This window comes from Lacerta agilis, chromosome 2 (genome assembly GCF_009819535.1).
Source record: "Lacerta agilis isolate rLacAgi1 chromosome 2, rLacAgi1.pri, whole genome shotgun sequence".
In the NCBI taxonomy this organism is placed as follows: Eukaryota; Metazoa; Chordata; class Lepidosauria; order Squamata; family Lacertidae; genus Lacerta; species Lacerta agilis.
In genome coordinates, this window is record NC_046313.1 from 118,887,039 (window position 1) to 118,910,601 (window position 23,563).

At 48.9% G+C, this 23,563-nt stretch overlaps 2 protein-coding genes across 3 annotated transcripts in view; both read left to right on the forward strand.

Annotated features, from left to right (window-relative positions):
- The window catches only part of LOC117042197 (zinc finger protein 658B-like), a 240,752-nt gene extending 218,146 nt beyond the window's left edge, over nt 1–22,606 (forward strand). The window contains exons 5-6 of one of the 2 annotated variants that reach the window (XM_033141718.1): nt 4,908–4,914; nt 20,328–22,597. In XM_033141718.1, coding sequence (XP_032997609.1) covers nt 4,908–4,914; nt 20,328–21,871 — 1,551 coding nt within the window. In that variant the 3' untranslated portion in view covers nt 21,872–22,597. Of the gene's footprint in view, nt 1–4,907; nt 4,915–16,237; nt 16,303–20,009 lie in introns of those variants that run through there. The other variant, XM_033141719.1, reaches the window with a different exon arrangement.
- LOC117042234 (HLA class II histocompatibility antigen, DR alpha chain-like) lies at nt 876–3,679 on the forward strand. Its single transcript, XM_033141763.1, has 5 exons — nt 876–987; nt 2,273–2,530; nt 2,671–2,955; nt 3,299–3,440; nt 3,570–3,679. Exons 1-5 carry the CDS (start codon nt 891–893, stop codon nt 3,571–3,573), a joined length of 786 nt encoding a protein of 261 aa, XP_032997654.1. The 5' UTR covers nt 876–890; the 3' UTR covers nt 3,574–3,679.
- Nucleotides 22,607–23,563: the final 957 nt, after the last annotated feature.

Below are 23,563 nucleotides of genomic sequence, written 5' to 3' on the forward strand. Positions count from 1 at the left end.
CAAGCCCCGCCCACTCCACCTCCCCGCCCCGCGAGCGTCCAATCCGCCTCCGAGCTGATGTAGCGTCATCAGTCGCCAGGCAGGGAACTCCTGGAAAGAGCATTATCGAGGTCTCTCTCTGCTCTCGGTAGATCTGCAAGTTCCTCTCTGCCTTCTCAGCTTCTTCTATCGTCGCGTGGAAATAAATATCTTTCCGGAAGCCCCCCCGGAAAAAGGGGGGACGGGCTATAAACGTTAACAACAATCTGTCAGTTCCATCCAAAAGTTTACTCGGGAAGCAAAAAAGAAAATTTCAGACTCAGGCTTCAAAACAGCGAGATGCGCAAAACTTTCGTTCCTTCCTGTATCCGGAAAAAGTAATGATGGGGGGGCTCCCCCCTTATCTCACCAGCCTGCATCCCGAGGAGACTTGGCAGCCCCCCAATAAGGAGACCCCCTCCCCCCGATGAAAGTCCCCTCCAGCCCCCAGCTCCCCTTTGCAAGAAACATCCCTGGCGCTGGTGTCTGAGGAGCCCAATGCACGGGGGGGGGGGAGACAGAGAGGAGCCCCGGCAGCCCATTCCCTGGAGGAGACCCCTCCCCTCTGGGGCAGATCCAGTGCCCCCCCCCCCAAATTAGCTGCCCTTTTCCTGCTGCTCTTTTCGCTCCGTCTCTGGCTGAGGCTCCTGCCTGGGGATGGTTTACCTGGAGACAGGCTGGTCATCGCCAGGGCGCTTTTTCATTGGCCAAGCTAGAAGGGACTTTTCTGCTCCACCAAAGCCACCCCCTGGCCACCCCCGCCCCACAGCCACTTGGAGGACGAGCATCCAGGAGGAGGAAGGGGCAAGGGACACTTTGGCTTGAATCGCCCCTTTTGGTGGTCGCCCCTCGGGCCCAGAAGAGCTGCAGAGATGGACCCTAGAGGAGGAAGAGGAGGAGGAGGAAGAGCCCTTTGCTGCCTCTGGGCAACCCTCCTCCTCGCCCCACCAAGGGCCGGAGCCCTGAAAGGTCAGGGGGGCGAGGGAGAGGGGGGGGAGATGCCTGGGGAGGGGTCCCGGGAGGTAGGTTAGGGGTCCCTTGAAAGAAGCCCGGGGTTAGGGGAGAAATATTGCGCCCCTGGGCGTTGCTTGTGGGCAAAGGTGGAGGGGTGTCTTTGGCTACAGGAATTAGTAGCCCCCTCCCCCAGACAGGTGCAAATGCTTCACCCGGGAACACAGAGGGATTGGGGGAAGGAAGGAAAGTGGACGCCCCCCCCCAACACGAAAAGTGCCGAGAGCTGCTTGGAAAGTGAGGGTGACGGGCAAGGAGGATTTGTCCCTCAAGTAAGATGGTTTAGTTTTGGGTTGTTTTTTTAATGAGAGTGGAAAACGGGGTGAAAACAGCATTCCCCCCCCCCTTACAACTAGCTTAAAAGATCGGAGTCTATGCCCCTAGCCTTTTCTGTTACAAGGAGGGAACTGGAAATAAAACAAGAATTATTATTCCTCTCTGTGGGCTCGGCTGCCACAGAGACCTGCCTGGTCCGGAAACCCCCAACGGTGGACTCGCCCCCAAAAGGCATCAGCCCCCCCCCATCCCGTTGCCCCCGAATATAGAGTGGTGTCTCTCCTGGCACAAAAGGAGCCAGAATCTCTGGCGGACCCTAAAAACCTCCGAGTAGAACTTGCTTTCCTCGGCTGCCCCTCCTCCATATCTCCACTTGCCTGACAAAGGCACTTACTCCCGAGAAGACGCGATTTAGTTTGATTGAGTGAACTCCACAAGGATGCCGCTTCAGGAAAGGAAAGAGGAACATGGCAAATGGCTCCGTGTCCAACAGTTTTATCTCCTTTAAAAATATGCCCAAAGCTTTAATTCGTGGCATGAGGCAAATCGGGGGGGGGGGGTGACTGTGGGTGATCCACGCTTGAGAGAGGAACTCCATTTATTACTGGTTTCACTTTTGGGCAAGGAGCAAAGTGGAGAGCTCCTCTATGTTATCTACACAACAAACCTGCAAGGTCAGCTAGGCACATGGGGACATGAATTGGTCTCTTTGAATAATTATTCCTACTTTCTATTTTCCAGAGTTACCCCAAACACAAATGCACCCCAGAATCGCCTTTTAAGGCTCTTATGGCTCGGAAATGAGGGGATTCTAAAATTGACATGTGTGTATGTTTGGGAGCAGATGAAGCCCCCCCTGTCTTCTTAGAGAGCCTTCCTGGTGGTGGCCCCATTCCTAGCAATAGGGCAGGTTCTCCCTCCTCCTGCTGCGGGGTCCTAAAGCCCCCCCTCTCTCCCACCCCTGCAGTGGAGGACACCCTGGTGGAGCTGGACTTCTTCCAGGAGAGCTTCCCTTCGGAGAAGAAGTCCGGGGAGTTCCTGCTGGAGTTTGACAACGAGGAGATCCTGCACGTGGACTGGGAGAAGAAGCAGAACGTCTGGAGGCTGCCGGACTTCCAGCGCTTCACCAGCTTCGAGGTGCAGGGCGCCCTGGCCAACATCGCCGTCATGAAGAACAACATGGAGGTGCTCATGAAGCGAAGCAACCGCACCCGGGCTCTGAACGGTAGGACACGCGAGGGGGGAAGGGGAGGGAGCTGGGGGGCAGGCAGGGTGATCAGCCTAACAGCTGATTGCTATGCTTCCAATTTATAGACTGCTTAAAATGGGTTCTAATCCCATTTCTTTCTGCATCTCCTTCCTCAGTTGCTCCTTCGGCCACTGTGTACCCAGAAAACGCCGTGGAACTGGGGGACCCCAACGTCCTCATCTGCTTCGTGGACAGGTTCTCCCCCCCAGTGCTGAACGTCACCTGGCTGAAGAACCAGGAGGTGGTCTCCGAGGGCGTGGAGGAGACAGACTTCTACCCCAGCGTGGACAACACTTTCCGCAAGTTCTCCTACCTCCCCTTCGTCCCTCAGCAGGGAGACATCTACGTCTGCCAAGTGGAACACTGGGGCATCCCAGAGGGAAAGATGGAGAAGATCTGGGGTAAGCACCGGGCCAGGATTCGGGCTTTTCTCTGGGACTTGAACTCAGAAACCCAGATTCTTAACTTATAAGAAACACGTTCTGATGATCAGAGTAATTTATGCAAGTGAAGTAAACTTGCAATTTTGATTAATTTATTCTGATCTTGCTAACCGTGGGACACAAAAAGGAGCTCAGATGCCTTTTGGGGGTTCCTTGAGTTAGTTTTTCTCAGTTTAACTTAGAAGTGTGTATTAAGGGCTGTGGGGCAGGTGTGTCAGGACTCCTGGGTTCTTTCTTCTGCTGAACACACACAGAGAAACAGAGTCCCTCCTCACCCCTCTCCTCTCTCTCTCCATCCCAGTTTCCAAGGCGCCCTCTCCCATCCCGGAGACGATGGAGAACGTGCTGTGTGCCCTGGGCTTGGCCTTTGGCCTCCTGGGCATCATCGCGGGCACCATCCTTTTCTTCAAGGCCATGAGGATGAACGATCGCAGGGGCTTCATGTGAGTCGAACCCGTTTCCCTTCATGGGCTCAGAGAAAAAGGCAATGGGTGGGGTGGGCCTCATCCTGCCCAGAAGGTGCTCAGCCTCAATACTCCCAGCTCACCAGCTCCCTTCTCCTTCCTTTTCAGATAATGGGGGATTCCTTTCCTGACAGCCTCTTCCTCTCAGCTCAGCTCCTTTGCCAAGAGTCTCTTCTGCTATGAATCCGCCGGAAGGAGTTTCTACCTCCGTGTGCAGATTATCCTTAGAAGCTTTTCAGATAAGATGTTTAACTTTCGGGAACAATTATGAAAGGCAAAGATGCTTAGGCAGACTTAAATTACTTTTCGGGCTGCAGAACCGTTTCATTGAACTGATTGGCTAAAGCGCGCCTTGATGCAAATACGCCTGTTCGTTGATTGAATGTATCGCTCCGTGTATAGCAATGGGAAAACGAAGCCTTTATTTACGCGTTTGGGAGGGGGTTTTCTACGGGAGGTTGTGCGGTGCTTGTGCAACGTTGTGGCTGGACAAAGGGGCCGCTGTCCAGGAGGGTTCCCTAGAAGTCATCACTTCGATCTCTCGTGCGTTTACTCAAAAGGAGACTTCGTTTAGGTGCCCCCCCGTCCCGTCCCGTAACAGTTTCCCTCTTAACAAAGGTACTCACATTAAATGTCTTGCCATGGTTCAATAGTTAAAGTTCCTTCTATACAGGTTCTGAAACTCCATGGTGCCTTAGCTTCTGTCTAGTAATCGTGCATTTCATAGAATCATAGAATTGTAGAGTTAGAAGGGATCCCAAGGGTCATCTAGTCCAACCCCCTGCGTTGCAGGAATCTCAGCTAAATTATCAATGACAGAGGGGCATCTAACCTCTGCTTGTGGTTTGGCTATAAATCCTCCCACAAACTCCATGGTTGAGTTAGGATAGTGCTGCAGATCCTCCCACAAACTCCATGGTTGAGTCAGGATAGTGTTTTGTAGGGGCTTCCTGCTTTGCCTCGCCTTGCATCTGCATGGCTCAAGGAGACTCCCTTCCAACAGAGTGTCAGGCATATTAATTCATATCTCCACCCCACTTACCAAAAACAATTCACCTCCCTCTCCATTTTTTGGGAGAGAGCTTTACGCATTTCCGTGCATTGCACTGCAGGAATACACCCCTCAGGTTTTTTGTTAATCACAAAGAGAATTCATTCAGCTTGTTGGGGAAGTTTAGTTGCAAAGAGACCCCAAACATCTTTCTCATCCACATAAAGGAGGGTTGTATCTGTCAGCGTGGAGGAAAAGATCCCTTCTTCTTCTGAAAAACTTTTCCAATGGCTTCTATGCAACCCAATTGCTGTTTTTTATACCCATATTTCCAAAAGCAATGAATAAATCTTACAGTTTGTTTATTTGTTTCTAGTGCTGTTTTCTCTGCCTAGAAGTTCTGAATATATTTATTATTTCAAAGCGAAAAGGTGAACCGTTGAGGAAATGGGTAGCATTGTCATCAGAGTGGCTACACTGACCCCTTGTGTCTCTAGGGCCAAATTCTGGAAGAGAAAAGAAGACCAAGCGAACCAGCTGGAGCACAGGGACCCTTATCAGTCTGATAAACCAACTCTTCTGAGTCACAGGGTCTGCTGTGGGTTGTGTGAGGCACCAAACCATTATCCCACAAGACCCATGGATCCCCACTCTGTGGGAACAGAGAAGAGAGTCAGAACAGCTCATCCCCCTGTCCTAAAATGCCTCACCAGAGCAAAGCCCCTGCTCTTCCTGAGACTGGAGGGAGTGATTGATTGGGGGGGGGGGGGAAGAGGAAGAAAATGTGCAGAGACCCCCCCCCCTGCATGTCTTCTGCCAGGGGGAACAACCTGCTGGGGATGGGTGTGTTTCTGGACATGCAAGGTCAGGATGCGCCCCAGTCAGCCTGGCCAGACGTCCATCAAGAGTTGCCTGTGTTGCCGGGATCATGCCCTTAAATCCCAGAGAAGGCTTCACTCTTTTCTGGTACCTTTATCTGGTGTTTTCCCTCCTCTCCCCATCTTGCCCCTATTTTTATGTGCCTCATTAAAATAAATTAATGCAAGTTGTACGAGTTGTTCAGCTCTTTCTCTCCCCCTTGTAAGATTCTCCAGAAGGTAAATGACACCACAGAGTGGGGTTTGGGAGAGGCGCTCTTCCTGGTTCCCGGCCTTGAGCAGGAACATCACAGAGGCCAACAGACAAGGCCCAGCTTGCTGCTCAATCTCATATCTTCTTATGGATCTCAAATGGGTGGGATCCAAATTAGGGGGGAGCCAATTAATGCAGCAAGACAAAAGGCAGAGTTTGGCAGAGGGGCAGGGCAGGAGTGCCGTCAGGGCAAGACTTGGGGGCAGAAGGCCAGGGCCCCAGTCGGCAGAAGGAGCTGAAGGCCCCTCAAGGCTGCAGGTCTGACTTTCCACATCTGGTAACATGTGCTACCAGTTCCACTGTAAGGAGGGTAAGAGTCGGAGTCTAGCAGAAGGGGCCCCTGAGCAGTGATCCTTCAGTATGGCAACATTTCTCAAATTTCATGTGGGATAGGTCTGGTCTGATGCAAGTGAACCGGGGCCGCCACAGCAGGTGGGCTGATCCACAATAGTCAGAAGTTGGAGAAGGGCTGATCCGAAGGGAAAAGCTTTGAGAGAAAGTGGGGTGCGAGTGGCCTGATCTTTGGAAGCTGTCTACTTCCCCCTTTTTCCCTCTTGCCTATCAAAGGCTCCTTCTCCCCTTCTGCAGCCTAGGATACAGTCAGAGAACAGCAAGTGCTGCACTCTTAATGGGTTTTGCAAGAGCAATGCGTTTCCTCCCCAGCAACTAATGACCAGGCAGCGTCAGGACCTGTGATTGGCTCTGATCAAGCCTCCCCTCCAGGAAAGTCCCCAGCAGGACAACGCCAAAGTCGCCCCCCCTCCCACAGCAGCAGCAACAGCAACTATACTTAACCCCCCCCCCCGTTTTTTTGCTTCAACGCAGAAGTGAAGATTGTGACATTCGGGTTCTCTCGAAACAGGAACTTTTTAAACAAGTAATTAGTTCGTTGGAGTAGCTCTGGCTTGAAGGCCTGCCTCAAAGAATTACGGGGGGGGGGGCGAGTTAAGAGGCTATCTTCTCCCCGCTGTCAATAATCATCCCATGTAAACTAGACTTGTGAAATCCAACACTGTAATTTCTATTTTGTAGCTTAAATGCAAAACTGCAAATGGCAGGCTCTTCATGTTCCAACAAACAGCAGCGTTTGCAAGCTGTGAGCTTGTGACAGCCTCTGCGTTTTGAAGCTTGCTTCAAAGAGGAAGGGGACACTCTAGTTCTCACACTCAGTGCCCCCCCCCACCTAAAAGGTGCTTTTGAACCTTTACATGCAAGCGCAAGTGGACTTGAATGAGCAGCAAGAATTCTCTGCACCTCTATGGCTATGAAAAAGGGCCGAACACGTTACAATCTGAAAGTCAACCAACAGGCTCCTTCTTCCTCTTCTCTGAGTTTCCATCACGCTCCCTTCCAGCCCCCCCAAGCACCCTTTTTCCAGGAGGGGCCCTTCTTGTTTGAGAGAACAGCAACCCCCTTGGCACTCCCGCCTCCCCAATTCTTGCCCAAGCCACTCTGCGTCCAGCATCACCGGCCCCTGACTTGCCCTGGCGGCTCCTTCTCCCTCCCCTGTCAGAGGCAGCGAATGCTGTGCCCCAGCTGCTGGAAGAGTGGGGCTGCTGTTGAGAAGCCCCTCCTGGACACAGCAAAGGGAATTGTGGAGTTGGAAGGAACCCCAAGGGTCATCTAGTCCAACCCCCTGCAGTGCAGGACTTGATCCAGCTGAGCTCCTCTTAGGTTCTGAGGTCTCTAATTGTTGTTGTTGTTCAGTCGTTCAGTCGTGCCCGACTCTTCGTGACCCCATGGACCAGAGCACGCCAGGCACTCCTATCCTTCACTGCCTCCCGCAGTTTGGCCAAACTCATGTTAGTAGCTTCGAGAACACTGTCCAACCATCTCACCCTCGGTCGTCCCCTTCTCCTTGTGCCCTCCATCTTTCCCAACATCAGGGTCTTTTCTAGGGATGAAAGCTTGCCTGAGCCCCATGCTGGTCTCTGCCTTTAACCTCCTAGGTGTAAGTGCGCTCTGCATGTGCTCAGAGGCACTATCCCACCAGGAATAAGCCACACACTTCAAGGCTCTGATTCCAAGCCAGCTTCTGATAAGAAGAAGAAGAAGAAGAAGAAGAAGAAGAAGAAGAAGAAGAAGAAGAAGAAGAAGAAGAAGAAGAAGAAGAAGAAGAAGAAGAAAGAAAGAAAGAAGTCAGGTCCCTGAAATAATAAAAAAAGGGATCCTCTTGGATTAGCATTCCACACCCTGCAACATTTCTCCAATGAAACTAGGAATGTCCTAAGGAAAAGCAGGACAATCTGGGATCAAATCAGAAACCAGGAAGGCTTCTGTAAATCAAGGACTGTCCCTGGAAAATAGGGTCTGCCATTCCTGCCCTTTGGAGTGATAGCCAGAGGGAACAGTTCCCTCCCTGATCTCACCCCCCCCCCCCGGCTGAGTCCTGGGTCAAGTTATGCTTCCTGGGTCAGCTGCCACCCCCCCATCCCACCCCATATCCTGAGAAGTCGGACATTTGCATTTGGAACTGAATTTCCACTCGGCTCCTGTCACAAAGGATGTATGAGGTGAGGATGAAGAGGGAGAGTCCTGAAGTAGCAGAAAGGACTGTTCCACTGTAGCTGCAGCATCATGTTTTTACTGCCTCCCTGCAAGCAGGAAACTGGGGCAATGGCTTGGCCTGCAGCCTTTCTCCCTGCTGTGCTACATTTCTGCTTGCAGGAAGTGCCAATATAATTTGGGTGTACATGCAGCTTCTGCCTGAGGCTGGGAAGGAGGCCTCTTGGTGGAAGAACAGACCAAAAAGAGGGAGGGGGGCAAAGGGAGTCCCTGGACAGCAGGGGCAGGATCCAGGCAGTCTGCTCTTTGGTGACAGAAGCAGGACTTCTGGGCCCATAGCAGCACATGTCTCCCTCCCCCACCTCTCCTTCCTTCTGCCCCCTGATTTCTGGCAGCAGAGGAGACGCTGCAGAAAGGCGCTGGGGGGAGTTTCGCTTCCCCACGCATGGAGGCATGGGGCACACAGGGAAATGAAAGAGGGAAGCTGGCCACGATCCAGGAGACTGAGGTCAACAAAACCTCCTCATAGAGAACTAACTTCCAGCTCCCCTCCTACAGCATAGCCCCCCGCCCCCCGCAGCCCAGCAGCAATGGCTTAAAAAGAATTGCCAATTCTTTTTAAGAATTGCCCACTCTCTCCCACACAAGTTCTTACCGATTGTCACTCCTGACAGTAGAGAAGAGAAACAGAGCAGCCCACCCCCCCTCCTGCGTCAGTGGGTCAAAATGGGTCATCTCTTCCTAAGGCAGGAGGAGACCAGCATGGCTCCTCAAGGCTATGGGGCACAGTATAGTATCAGGGCATAGTAGTGTCAGATACTATGTATAAAGCATTTTCATAAAATTTTATTTCAATGCCTAACACAATGTGAATTTTACATTCGATTTCCTCAGTTTTCCCCATGCTTCCATCTCTAGACCAATGAACACTTGTCTATAATTTGCCATTCTAAGAGCATCTTCGAAATGAATTATTCTGTTCTCTAGTACTGTATTTTTCGCTCCATAAGACACACTTTTTCCCTCCTAAAAAGTAAGAGGAAATGTCTGTGCGTCTTATGGAGCGAATGCATGGTCCCTGGCGCCAAATTGCCTAGGGGCCAAAAGCAATTTATTTATTTTTTACAAAGAGAGAAGGAGACACGTCACCTGAAAGCAAAGCAAAACCTACTGAAAAAGAAGCCTCTTCAGCTTCTATTCCGTGCCACAACCCCGCCCCCCCGCCCCGCCCCACAGTGGCCTAACCAGAACCACCATTTTTAGGACCGAAGCCCTTGGGAATGGCGGAGCTGAATGGAAGTGGGTGGGGAAGCCCCACAAGCCCCCCTAGTAGAGGAACAGTAGCACTGACCCCATACTCAAAGCTTCTGAGAACAGGAAGGAATTCCGCCCGCCTTGTCCCATGCAGCTGGGCTCACTTGCCGGAGCCAACTGGAGGGCTTGTCTCCACAGGCAACTGGGTGCACAGTTGCACTGCAGAGGGCTCCTCAGGTGTGGGGAACTTTTGCAGGGGTGTGTGTGTGTGACATGGCCTGTTTCTCCTCACAGCTCTCCCACCTAAAGAGTGCCCTTTTTGCTCCAGGTAAAGTGCTGCTATATTTGGTGTTGAAAGGGTGGGGAGTGGCGGGAGAGATCTTTGTGCCCAAGGTCTCTGCCACCCCCTCACCCCCAGGGGTTTAGCCTGTGTCTCTGGACTGCACCACTTCAGCCTGCAAGGAAGACCCTGTTGTGCCCTTGTATGTATGTATACTCAAGAACAGTTCCCACCAACCAACATTACATCATTCCACCACTGCCCACAAGAGGGCGATCCTTCCTCTACACCAGTGTTTTTCAACCCTTTTTTTGGGCAAAGGCACACTTGTTTCATGAAAAAAATCACGAGGCACACCACCATTGGAAAATGTTAAAAAAATTAACTCTGTGCCTATATTGACTATATATAAAGTAATTTTCCCACGGCACACCAGGCAACATCTCGCGGCGCACTAGTGTGCCGCGGAACAGTGGTTGAAAAACACTGCTCTACACATAGTAGAATCCTAGAATTGTAGAGTTGGAAGGGGCCACAAGGGTCATCTAGTCCAACCCCCTGCAGTGCAGGAATATTTTGCCCAAAGTGGGGCTCAAACCCACGACCCTGAGATTCAGAGACTCATGCTCTACCGACTGAGCTCTAAAAGGGAGTTTCAGTTCAAGCAGAGACCAGGATAATTAGGGTTGCCATATTTCAGAAAGTAACACCAGGATACTCCCAAAACTGTAGAGCTTGTTTGTTTGTTTGTTTGTTTGTTTTAGACAAGGCCCCAAAACGCCCATGAGTTATCAATTGACTTGTCTTAAATCCAGGACTAAGTGCCATCTTTTGGAAATCCGCCCCCCCCCCCCCGGACATCAATTCCACCTTGGAAATCTCAGCAAAATCCAGACGTATGGCAGCCCCACAATAATATACCTATTTATACCTTCAGATAAAATGAAAAAAGAGCGGTTTTTCTTTATGCCAGCCCCAAATTAGACCAGAGGTTGGCAAACTAAGGCCCATGGGCCATATCCGGCCCACCGGGCTCATTAATCCGGCCTGCGAATCTTGCGGACCCTACTGCCTGCTCGGTCAGTCCCCGGGCTAAACAGGCGCAGCGCGGAGGCCTCGCCGCCCGGAGACTGAATTCTGCAATGCGGGCGCGGCTCCTGCAGCCAATCGGAAGCCACTGGCGCCTCTGGGTGCCGCCCCTTCCCACTGAGGCGGCTGAGCGGGAGGAAGCGGCCAAGTGGGAAGGAAGCGGCAGTGGCACAGAGGCTGCCTCTGCCACCCAGGCCAGCGGCATGGGCTCTGCGCTCCACCGAGGCAGAGGACGCCGACGCTGCCGAAGACGAGGCAGCTGCGGCAAGAGTGGCATCGCCGGGGAAAAAATAACTGGGTACTGAACTAAATGGTGCAAAAGAAGAACTTACACCCCAGTTAACTGTGGCCCATTAAAGTATGCTTCCTGCAGAGTTAAAGAATAAACGCAACAGAAAAATTAACTTGACTAAAGCAGGCACCGGGGGTGGGGGGGTGGGGAGGAAGGCTTTCTCAAACTAGAGTTTAATTTACATAAACAAAGTAAAAAAACTCTCCGTCAGTTTCTAGCCTTTTTCAGAAACTCTATTACACTAGTTACAGGTAGGTAGCCGTGTTGGTCTGCCATAGTCGAAACAAAATAAAAAATTATTTCCAGTAGCACCTTAGAGACCAACTGAGTTTGTTCTTGGTATGAGCTTTCGTGTGCATGCACGCTTCTTCAGATACTAAATCAACTGTACTTTATCTAAGAACTTTCACTCCCATACTCCCAACATTATTTTTTTTAAAAAAATAATAATATTTATTGAACATTTTAAACACAAAATACATACAAAAAATACACATACCTACAATTACATAAAAATTAACAAAAACAAACATAATAGCATACATATATATCTTATTCCTAATATTTCTTCCTCACATTGCACTGGACTTCCTCCTGTCTCCTCTTCCTGCGTTCCTTGTCTATCCTCTTTAGTAACTGCTAAACATCTTACCAAATCATACCATACACCCAGCCTTCAAACCCCCACCAACTCCCAAGGCTAGGAGCACTAAACGCTTTGCAACAGAGCCTTATATACTCAGAGTAACGCCCACGCTTCAGCCAATTGAGAACAAAACACCGGCACCTGTAACTTCTATTTCTTAAACAAACAGTACTGACATCAGACCGGCTTAGGTATAATTTTAAACCCAACGGGGGGGGCTTTTGGGGGGTGGTTTTGGGAGGGGGTGGGTCTGGCCCCCCACAAGGTCTGAGGGGCAGTGGACTGGCCCCCTCCTGAAAAAGTTTGCTGACCCCTGATTAGACCCATAGCAGATATTCAAGGAAAAGTGAGGGAAGAATTCTTGGTTTGGAAGTGATGTTGCCAGGAAGGAAGAACAGTCCTGGTGGTATGTACTTCCACTTGGCTCTGAGAATGTATCTTTGTAGGTCTCGTTTCAGGTTGTGGGAACATAAGAAAGTGCTGATGGATCAGGACCAGGGCCCAACTTGTCCAGCATCCTCTTCTCACAAAGACCAGCCAAGGAGAAACTCCCCCCCCCCAGCAGGGCCTGAGTGCCAAAGCTCTCCCCCATCTCAGGATTCCCAGCCCCTGGTATTCAGAGAAATAATACCAAAATTGTCTGGATGATATTTCAAAAGATTTCTGGTTTATATTCCAGAAGATGTACAGAATGGAATGGTGGCTAAGATTCTGAGTCACAATCCAGGTGAAGAAATTGAGACAGGAAAAACGAACCTGATTTGGGTTTTTTCTTTACACCTACGGTACCTTTTAAATCTTTCCTGGTGGAAACATCTCTGGTTCTACTTCCTCTCTCTAAAGTCATTTTCCTTTCATTCCCACAATCAAGGTTGTTGTTGTTGTTCATCGTTCAGTCGTGTCCGACTCTTCGTGACCCCATGGACCAGAGCACGCCAGGCACGCCTATCCTTCACTGCCTCTCGCAGTTTGGCCAAACTCATGTTAGTAGCTTCGAGAACACTGTCCTGTGGAAGAGGAAACTGTTTGTTTATTCTCCTGTCATGCAGAAGGCTGGACAGTGAAGCCAAGTGAGCCACTTATTTGCCTAAAGGGAAGGTAGTTGAGAACCACAGGGCGTCGTTGGGGAGGGGCGGTGGGGGCGGTACGCCCCCAGTGACAGAATAACAAGCGGCGGGTGGGGGTGACAAGCAGCGGCCCCTCCCGCCACTCCCACACGCCGCCGCTCCCTCTGTCACCCCGGGAGTGGCAGCGCTGCATGGACGGGGTGCTGGCTGAGCGAGCACCCCGTCTGTGCAGCGCTGCTCCTCCCAGGGTGACCGGTGGTGCGTGGGGAGTGGGGGGAGGGGCCGCCGCATGTCACCCCCACGCACCGCCGCTCGCTCCGTCGCCGTGGGAGCAGCAGCACACGGACGGGGTGCTTCCCGCCGCTTTTTTCGGTGGGGGGGCCGACCAGCGAGGGGGGTGTCAAATTTGTCACCCCCTCCTCGCTGGCCACCCCCCCCCCCGCTGAAAAAAAACCGGTGGGGGGCAGGGAAAGGAAGCAGAACAGGCGCCGGCTCTGCTTCTTTTTCGCCTTTCCGCTGCTTTTTTCGGCGAGGGGGGTCGATCAGCGAGGGGGGGTGTCACGCTTGTCACACCCTCCTCGCTGGCCACCACCCCCCGCCAAAAAAAATCCTCGGAAAGGGGGAAATCCCCCTTTCTGCATCCACGTGCGTCGTGACGTCATGATGACGTCGCGACGCACGCGTCGTGCCCCTCCCCCAGGGGGGTGCCTCTGCGCTGCCGCCGCCCCCAGCAGCGCAGAGGCTAGCTACGCCACTGTCTACGAATACTGATGTATTGCAAAGCCCAGCCTTCTTGTAGTCTTTTCTTAGCCTTTCAGGATGGACTACACCCATCTGGCTGCCTTATTTGTTTCAGTAGGTGGCGCTGCATAGCTTTTACCCTATAGGGCAGTGACCTACTTAGCTGGCAGTAACATACTTAACCTATTATGGTGCTGGAGGAGACTCTTGAGACTGCAAAAAGATCAGACTTATCCATCCTTAAAGAAATCAGCCCTGAGTGCTCATTGGAAGGACAGATCCTGAAGTTGAGGCTCCAGTACTTTGGCCACCTCATGAGAAGAGAAGACTCCCTAGAAAAGACCCTGATGTTGGGAAAGATGGAGGGCACAAGGAGAAGGGGACGACAGAGGACGATATGGTTGGACAGTGTTCTCGAAGCTACTAACATGATTTTGGCCAAACTGCAAGAGGCAGTGAAGGATAGGCGTGCCTGGCGTGCTCTGGTCCATGGGGTCACGAAGAGTCGGACACGACTGAACGACTGAAAAACAACAACCACCTACTTAGCAGCTGCTGTTGCTATGGCTACTACTTCCTTAGCCTTGTGGTTTGGCCTTGTGGTTAGCTACTTCCTTAGCCGTTAGCTCTAGCAGGCAATAACAACAGGTGCGGAGGAGTGCTGAGTTTTCGACGTACATGGCCTAGTTTTCTGCGTACGTGACTTGCTAGCTTTGCCCTCATGGCTTGGATCACTCTGGTCCAGTGCCTCAAGCACTTATTCTGCCGACCCCAAGCCTGGTCACTAGTTCTCTGACAGACCCCATACCACAGTCCCTGGAAAAGATTCAGACCTGGGTCTCCCAAAACGGTTGATATGGACCTCCTGAGGCAAGTGCTTAATAAATATCTACAGCAGGGGTCAGCAAACCTTTTCAACTGTTGTAGGAACCCCCCCCCCAACACGTTCCATAAGCACAACCCTATACACTTTCTTCTTAGCCACCCCAGTAACCCTTTTAATTAAACAGCCTCTCCCTGTAGATAAGGGGTTAGGCTCGGAAACCCCGCTTTCCTTTTGGAAGCCGATTTCGTCCATTGAATAAAGACCAAGCCTACTGGCTGCTGTTTGCTCTAAACTTTGGTAGTGGTCTTCAGTTTGTCCAAGAAAGCCCTCGGATTCCTCCGTTAACACAGCCATGGGCCCGTCCACTGTCCCTGCCAGCAGAGCACAGTGCGCATGATTAATATTATTACTTCATTGCTGCTGTTGCTGTTATGAACCAGCTGGATGCAGAGGAGAGGTGGGAGGCAGCAGCCGGGGAACCTTGAGGGGCAGAAGGGTCAGAGCCAGGGGGCTGGTGGTGGGACGGCAATGAGGGGTCAGAGGGAGAAGAGGAGCAGACTGGGAGGAAGGAAGCCACTCATTTATGGCTGAAATATCACATTTACCACTAAGCCCTGAGCTGGAAAGATGTTGTTGTTGTTGTTGTTCAGTCGTTCAGTCGTGTCCGACTCTTCGTGACCCCATGGACCAGAGCACGCCAGGCACGCCTATCCTTCACTGCCTCTCGCAGTTTGGCCAAACTCATGTTAGTAGCTTCGAGAACACTGTCCAACCATCTCATCCTCTGTCGTCCCCTTCTCCTTGTGCCCTCCATCTTTCCCAACATCAGGGTCTTTTCTAGGGAGTCTTCTCTTCTCATGAGGTGGCCAAAGTACTGGAGCCTCAACTTCAGGAGCTGGAAAGATACAGAGAGCAAAAGAGCAGCCATGTCTGACCCCAGTCAGCCTCTGGACTCCTCCAGTCCCCTAGCAGGGGATTCTTCTCGATCCTCCCCCCCCCCTCCAATGAAACTGGTTTCAACAGTATTGACAGCTAGCTATCCAGGGATCTGTGTATGAATGAAATCAGTCTGTGTGACGAAGGATTCTGCAGTCCAGGAATCCGCCCCCCTTTCAAAGGATATCTCAGTCCCCCGCAGAAAGTCCTCCGGAGCATGAAGGGGGCAGAGTATCATATTCATCTCTCCAGTTACACGTGGGTAGCCGTGTTGGTCTGCCATAGTCGAAACAAAATAGAAAATTATTTCCAGTAGCACCTTAGAGACCAACTGAGTTTGTTCTTGGTATGAGCTTCCGTGTGCATGCACACTTCTTCAGATGCACTGAAACTGAAGTCACCAGACCAAACTATATATATTTAATATCTGGTGTATCTGAAGAAGTGTGCATGCACACGAAAGCTCATACCAAGAACAAACTCAGTTGGTCTCTAAGGTGCTACTGGAAAGAATATTCATCTCTGTCCTCATTGGGTTGACAGGTCCGTCATTACTGCACTCATTTTACCCCGGCGAGGGAATCCAGTGGGTAGTTTTTTTAAAGGGGGGGGGACTGGTGTTTGAAGCTGAGCTTTGCTAGGGGGGCGGGCGGGCATAGATCAGCGGTGGAGCCGTTGCTCTGCATGCAGAAGGCGGTCCCAGGTTCAGTATTTTGCATGCAGAAGGAGGTCCCAGGTTCAGTCCCCGGCACAGAAGGAGACCCCCCCCTCCCTAAAAAAAAAAAAACTATGGTGGTTGAAGCTTTCAAAACTTCCCTCCCCTCCCCTCTGGAGTCACCCTCCCTGCCGCCCCCACTGAGACTCCCCACTTCCCATCCCAACACAGGAAGGGGCTGCTCTATTACTGTAGCTCTAGGGGCAAGCGCCCCCCCGAAAAGGAACCGGAAGTGACGCTGCTAAATGTGCCCGACGTTTCCAGGAAAAGACTGGAGGGGCGTCAGTGGAGAACCACCCCCCCCGCCCTTTCTGTTGCACACTAGGAAAGCGGAATAATCTGGAGCCAGGGAGGCGGAGGACCAGGAGGTAAAGAGGGAGAGTGGGGAAATGGGGAGGGGCGGGATAAGAGGGGGAGGGGAGGACAAAGAGAGGACCCCCCCCCAAAGAAAGTGCCCTCCCTGGTGTCCACCGACAGGGACCCTGATCCATGCGATCCAGCTGCCAAGTGGGGACCCGACACCTGCAGGGTTTCCCTTACAAGATCTCCTTGGCAGCAGCATCACCAAACTCCCGTCTCTCTTTCCTGGGGGGCCGAGAGACGCTCAGGTGCCCTGCACCCCCTTGGGCGCCTTGGCGGGAAGGGAAATCCCTATGGGAGGGGGGGTCTTCATGAAGACCCCCATACCCCAAGTAGGCCTGGGGGTTGAGTTGAGGCCCCCCATTCACCTGGTTTCCCCCTGGCAAGAATCCCTGGGGTCGTGGGGCACCTGGCTGGGTCACTTTTGACTGGGGAAACTGAGAGAGGGAGTCCATGGAAGGGTTAATGGAAGGGGGAGGAGCCTCGACAGAGACCCCTCCCCTTCCAGCACCACTTATTCCCCTGTCTCCTTGCTGGCGGTCGTCGGACAGTCCCACATTATCTGTATTCACAAATGACTCATATCCATACTTTGGATTGTCCTGAATACCACCATTTGGTAACCGAACCCAAACCCAAAAGTCCTTTTGGGGTGCATCTTGGTTTGCCTACTGATTGTGCATGCACACGAAAGCTCATACCAAGAACAAACTTAGTTGGTCTTTAAGGTGCTACTGGAATGAATTTTTTATTTTATTTTGTTTTGATGAAACTGAGTGTGTGATGATTGATAATATTGTCATTTATCTATACGCCTCTGTATAGTTCCATCCTTATTTCGGACATTGTGGTAGATTGCAATGTTTAGCTGGTGATAACATGACAACCTTTACCTGGTGATATAGTGAGGTTTGTTGTTGTTCAGTAGTTCAGTCATGTCCGACTCTTCGTGACCCCATGGACCAGAGCACGCCAGGCACGCCTATCCTTCACTGCCTCTCGCAGTCTGGCCAAACTCATGTTAGTAGCTTCGAGAACACTGTCCAACCATTTCGGCCTCTGTCATCCCCTTCTCCTTGTGCCCTCCATCTTTCCCAGCTTCAGGATCTGATCTTCCAGTGAGCACTCAGGCCTGATTTCCTTCAGAATTGATAGGTTTTATCTTCTTGCAGTCCATGGGACTCTCAAGAGTCTCCTCCAGCACCATAATTCAAAAGCATCAATTCTTCGGTGATCAGCCTTCTTTATGGTCCAGCTCTCACTTCCATACATCACTTCTGGGAAAACCATAGCTTTAACTACATGGACCTTTATTGGCAAGGTGATGTCTCTGCTTTTTAAGATGCTGTCTAGGTTTGTCATTGCTTTTCTCCCAAGGAGCAGGTGTCTTTTAATTTCGTGACTGCTGTCACCATCTGCAGTGATCATCATATCTGAGGTTGTTGATATTTTTTCGGGCAATCTTAATTCCGGCTTAGGATTCATCCAGTCCAGCCTTTCGCATGATGAATTCTGCATATAAGTTAAATAAGCAGGGAGACAATATACAGCCTTGTTCTACTCCTTTCCCAATTTTGAACCCATTAGTTATTCCATATCCAGTTCTAACTGTAGCTTCTTGTCCCACATAGACAAGATTTATCAGGAGACAGATGAAGTGATCAGGCACTCCCATTTCTTTAAGAACTTGCCATAGTTTGCTGTGGTCGACGCAGTCAAATGCCTTTGCGTAGTCAATGAAGGAGAAGTAGATGTTTTTCTGGAACTGTCTAGCTTTCTCCATAATCCAGCGCATGTTTGCAATTTGGTCTCTGGTTCCTCTGCCCCTTCGAAATCCAGCTTGCACTTCAGGGAGTTCTCAGTCCACATACTGCTTAGGCCTGCCTTGTAGAATTTTAAGCATAACGTTGCTGGTGTGTGAAATGAGAGCAATTGTGCGGTAGTTGGAGCATACTTTGCCACTGCCCTTCTTTGGGATTGGGATGTAGACTGATCTTCTCCAATCCTCTGGCCACTGCTGAGTTTTCCAAACTTGCTGGCATATTGAGTGTAGCACCTTAACAGCATCATCTTTTAAAGTTTTAAATAGTTCAGCTGGAATATCATCACTTCCACTGGCCTTGTTGTTAGCAGTGCTTTCTAAGGCCCATTTGACTTCACTCTCCAGGATGTCTGGCTCAAGGTCAGCAACCACACTACCTGGGGTGTATGAGACCTCCATATCTTTCTGGTATAATTCCTCTGTGTATTCTTGCCACCTCTTCTTGATGTCTTCTGCTTTGTCCATGGAGTTTTCTTGGCAGGGATACTGGAGTGGCTTGCGGGTTTCTCCTCCAGGTGGATCACGTTTGGTTCAAACTCTCCGCTATGACCTGTCCATCTTGACCTGTCCATAGCTTCCCTGAGTTGTTCAAGCCCCTTCGCCACGACAAGGCAGTGATCCATGAAGGGGATTGTGATGTTTAGCTGGTGATAAACCACAAGTGATATTGTGAGTTTTGGTGATGATAACATTACGAAATATGGCTGGTGAGTTATTGTGTTGTTTAAAACTAGATATATTCTGGCCCGTACAAACGTGATTCTCAATATATTGCCAGCTCAAATATTAGGAAATAGTTATCACAATGTTAACTTCAAGCTGGTCTTTAATGATATATCAATATATTGGCCAGCTTTATTTCTGACCTATATTTCTGGACACTGTATCATTGCTGATTTTACCTGTTTTTGTTTCCCAATCCAATAGTGTCTCGAACATTTTGAAAATCACTTTCTCTTTGCTCTCAATAATATTTCTTTCAAATTTTGAACTTTCAGTCAAAAAACCTCTGCTTATCTTGTTTAATTAAGATTATTTGATGCCACTGCACCTCTCACCTCATTCTGTTTATTCAGTTTTATTTCTTCTTGTGAAAAGTCCAAAAGATCTCTGTAAGTAGATTCTTATATTTAGCCCATACTGTAAAAAGGATTTTCCTAATAATCTGATTCATAGAGCTCTTTCAGTATTACCCACTACTTAACCAGCAGAGGCATGTTGCCTCACAGTAAAAACGTAAATCTGGCAGCTAGAATCGACCTCTCTCCTAATTATTCGATATAATTTTATATTTAATTATTGGTTTATTGTCCTGCAAGAAAAACCTAAAATGTGTCCTGGAACTTTCCAAAACTTTCAGTTATTTCTGGAAAAAATGAACACTCGCCCGCCCCAACAAGGCTGACAGATGGAGGTCTAGATCCAAAAACATTCTCCTACCTGAGCACTCCTTCAGCTGACCGCAAGCACCAAGCCTTCTTCCTCGTTCTCTGACAGGCTCACACAACAGTCCCTAAAAATGACTCAAACCAGGCTCTTCCAAAATGGTCAATATGGACCTCCTGAGGCCCAACAGACTGTGCAGGTGATTAATAAAAACATAGAGGTTGAATGAGGAAAAATATGGCCCGGGGTGGAGGATGAGTATGCAGAGGATGAAATATGTCATTAGAAACTATGAACCAGACAAATAGAAGACATGTTCTTCGAAATTACTGCATTGCAGGGGGTTGGAGTAGATGGCTCCCAGGGTCATTTTCAACTCTCCAATTCTATGATTCTATGACATGGGGAGCACATGGGAGATTGTATAAGATGTTAAAATAGGAAAAAGTGCTAACAGAAATTTCTGTGTTTCATATTCCTTTGTTCTCTTCCATGAAATCGGAACAGGACTTTATTTTCCATGCGCTCCGAAGGCAGTGGTGGAGAGGACAGTCAGAATTCTGGGAGACATCTGAAGTTTCATAAAGATTAGCAAAGAAACCATTGAAATGCATGGAATGTGGCATGTGATTTAGTTGATGAACACACAAATGTCAAATCAATGAACTCAGACAGTAGAGAAACCATTTCAGGCTATGGAGCGAGGAAAAAGGTTCACTGTTAGTGGAACACCTAGAAAACATCAACAGACTCATACAGGGAAGAAACAATTTAAATGTATGGAGTGTGGAGAGAACTTCAACTGGAGTTCGAAGCTTCGTTCACATGAACGAACTCACACAGGTGAGAAACCATTTAAATGCATGGAGTGTGGAAAGAGTTTCAGTCAGAGTCAACACCTTAGAAGACATCAACGGACTCACACAGGTGAGAAACCATTTGAATGCATGGAGTGCGGAAAGAGCTTCAGTGACAGTGGAACACTTAAAAAACATCAACAGACTCACACAGGGGAGAAACCATATAAATGTATGGAGTGTGGAAAGAGCTACAGTCAAAGTGGAACACTTAGAATCCATCAACGGACTCACACAGGGGAGAAACCATTTAATTGTATGGAGTGCGGAAACAGCTTCAGTAGTAGTGGAAGCCTTAGAATCCATCAACGGACTCACACAGGGGAGAAACCATATAAATGTATGGAGTGTGGAAAGAACTTCAACCGGTGTTCACATCTTCGTGTACATCAACGAACTCACATAGGAGAGAAACCATTTGAATGCATGGAGTGCGGAAAGAGCTTCAGTGACAGTGGAACACTTACAAAACATCAACGGACTCACACAGGGGAGAAACCATATAAATGTACAGAGTGCGAGAAGAGCTTCAGTACAAGTGGAAGCCTTAGAATCCATCAACAGACTCACACAGGGGAGAAACCATTTAATTGTATGGAGTGTGGAAAGAGTTTCCGTTTCCGTGGAACACTTAGAAATCATAAACTGATTCACACAGGGGAGAAACCGTATAAATGCATGGAGTGTGGAAAAAGCTTCAATAGAAGTGGAACACTTACAAAACATCAACGGACTCACACAGGGGAGAAACCATTTAATTGCATGGAGTGCGGAAAGAGCTTCAGTGAGAGTGGAAAACTTAGAATTCATCAACAGATTCACACAGGGGAGAAACTGTTTGGATGCATGAAGTGCGGAAAGAGCTTCAGTGACAGTAGAAAACTTAGAATTCATCAACAGATTCACACAGGGGAGAAACTATTTGAATGTATGGAGTGCGGAAAGAGCTTCAACCGGTGTTCAAGCCTTCGTGTACATCAACGGACTCACTCAGGGGAGAAACCATTTAATTGCATGGAGTGTGGTAAGAGCTTCAGTGACAGTGGAACACTTAGAAAACATCATCAAATTCACACAGGGGAAAAACCATATAAATGTATGGAGTGTGGAAAGAGTTTCACTTTTAGTGGAGCAGCAAGAAGACATCAACGGACTCACACAGGGGAGAAACCATTGAAATGCATGGAATGTGGAAAGAGTTTTATTGATAGTAGAGCACTTAGAATCCATCATCGAAGTCACACAGGGGAAAAACCATTTGAATGCATGGAGTGTGGAAAGAGCTTCAGTGACAGTTCACACCTTCGTTCACATGAACGAACTCACACAGGCGAGAAACCATATAAATGCATGGAGTGTGGAAAGTGCTTCAGTCAGAGTTCACACCTTAGGACACATCAATTGACCCACACAGGAGAGAAGCCATTCAAATGTATGGAGTGCGGAAAAAGCTTCAGTGAGAGTGGAGCACTTAGAAAACATCAACGGATTCACATACGAAAAACCATTTAAATGCATGAAGTGCGGAAAAAGCTTCAGTGACAGTTCACACCTTCGTTCACAGGAATGAACTCACACAGGGGACAAACCATTTGAATGTATGGAGTGTGGAAAGAGCTTCAGAAGAAGTGGAAAGCTTAATTTACATCATTTTTTCAAAAACCTTGGAACCAGGTTCTTGGACTATTTGGATTGCTAGGTGATTTAAATGGAGTTGTCTCCACTTAAATGGATAGAACACAGAGACAAAAGGTTTCAAATGGTGGAAGACTACCCAAAACTTTCTTTGAACTGGTGGACAATATGGATCTATTGTATATTTGGAGATTAAAATATCCAACAGAAAAAGACTTCACGTGTTTTTCTGAACCAAATCAATCCCTTAGCTGCCTCGACTGCATCTGGATTACAAAAGACCTTGTTCCAAAGGCGATAAAAGCAGAGATCCTTCCAAAGACTTGTTCAGATCACAATGCTGTTTTTCTGGAATTAAAATTAACTCTGCAGGGTCTTTTAGATGGAGAATGAATGATGTGTTATTCAGAAATGAGCAGATAGTGAATAAGGTCCAAAAGACTTTAATGGATTACTTTGATTTAAATATTAATACAGCAACAGTCTTGAGGGTCGTTTGGGATGCAAGTAAAGCAGTCATGAGAGGTTTCCTAATCCAACAAAATTCAATTTGGAAGAAAGTACAGCATGAGGGACGCGGGTGGCGCTGTGGGTTAAACCACTGAGCCAAGGGCTGGCTGATCAGAAGGTCGGCGGTTCGGATCCCCGTGGCGGGGTGAGCTCCTGTTGCTCAGTCCCAGCTCCTGTCCACCTAGCAGTTCGAAAGCACGTCAAAGTGCAAGTAGATAAATAGGTACCACTCCAGTGGGAAGGTAAACGGCATTTCCGTGCGCTGCTCTGGTTCACCAGAAGTGTCTTAGTCATGCTGGCCACATGACCTGGAAGCTGTATGGCGGCTATCTCGGCCAGTAATGCAAGATGAGCACTGCAACCCCAGAGTCGGACATGACTGGACCTAATGGTCAGGGGTCCCTTTACCCTTACCTTACAGAATGAGAAAAAAGAAAACATTCTGTCAAAATTGAAGGAGAAAGAGAAAAAATTAAAGCCTATCATAAAAAATCAACAGATTCAAAAAGAGATTAAAGATTTGCAATTTCAGTATTCACAAATTATCAGTCAGGAGATAGAATGGAAGATTAAGTTAATGAAACAAAGGACTTTTGAATCTGCAAATGTGGTAAATTGCTAGCATGGCAATTGAAGAAGAGACAGAAGGAGAATACAGTTACATATATAACAGTTGATGGGAAATGTATTGAGAACCCTGCATAGATTAGAAATAAATTTCAGAAATACTATAAGCAGCTATATGAAGGAAAAGGAAGACAGAGCATTTTCTGAACTTTAATGGATTGCAGAAGATTCCTATAGAGAAAAAGACCCTACCCAATGACTTGGTTACAGATTATCTTTGTTAGGCCGAATTTCTGCCGTGAAAATGAATTTATTGCCAAATATGCTGTTTTTATTTCAACTATTGCCTATTATTGACAATGTGAAATGTTTCAAGGAATGGCAAAAGGTATTGTCCAAATTTATCTGGCACCGGGGGGGGGGGAGGAAACAAATAATTAAGTTTAAATTACTGACAGATAGTAAAGAAAGAGGTGGCTTCTCCATGCCAGA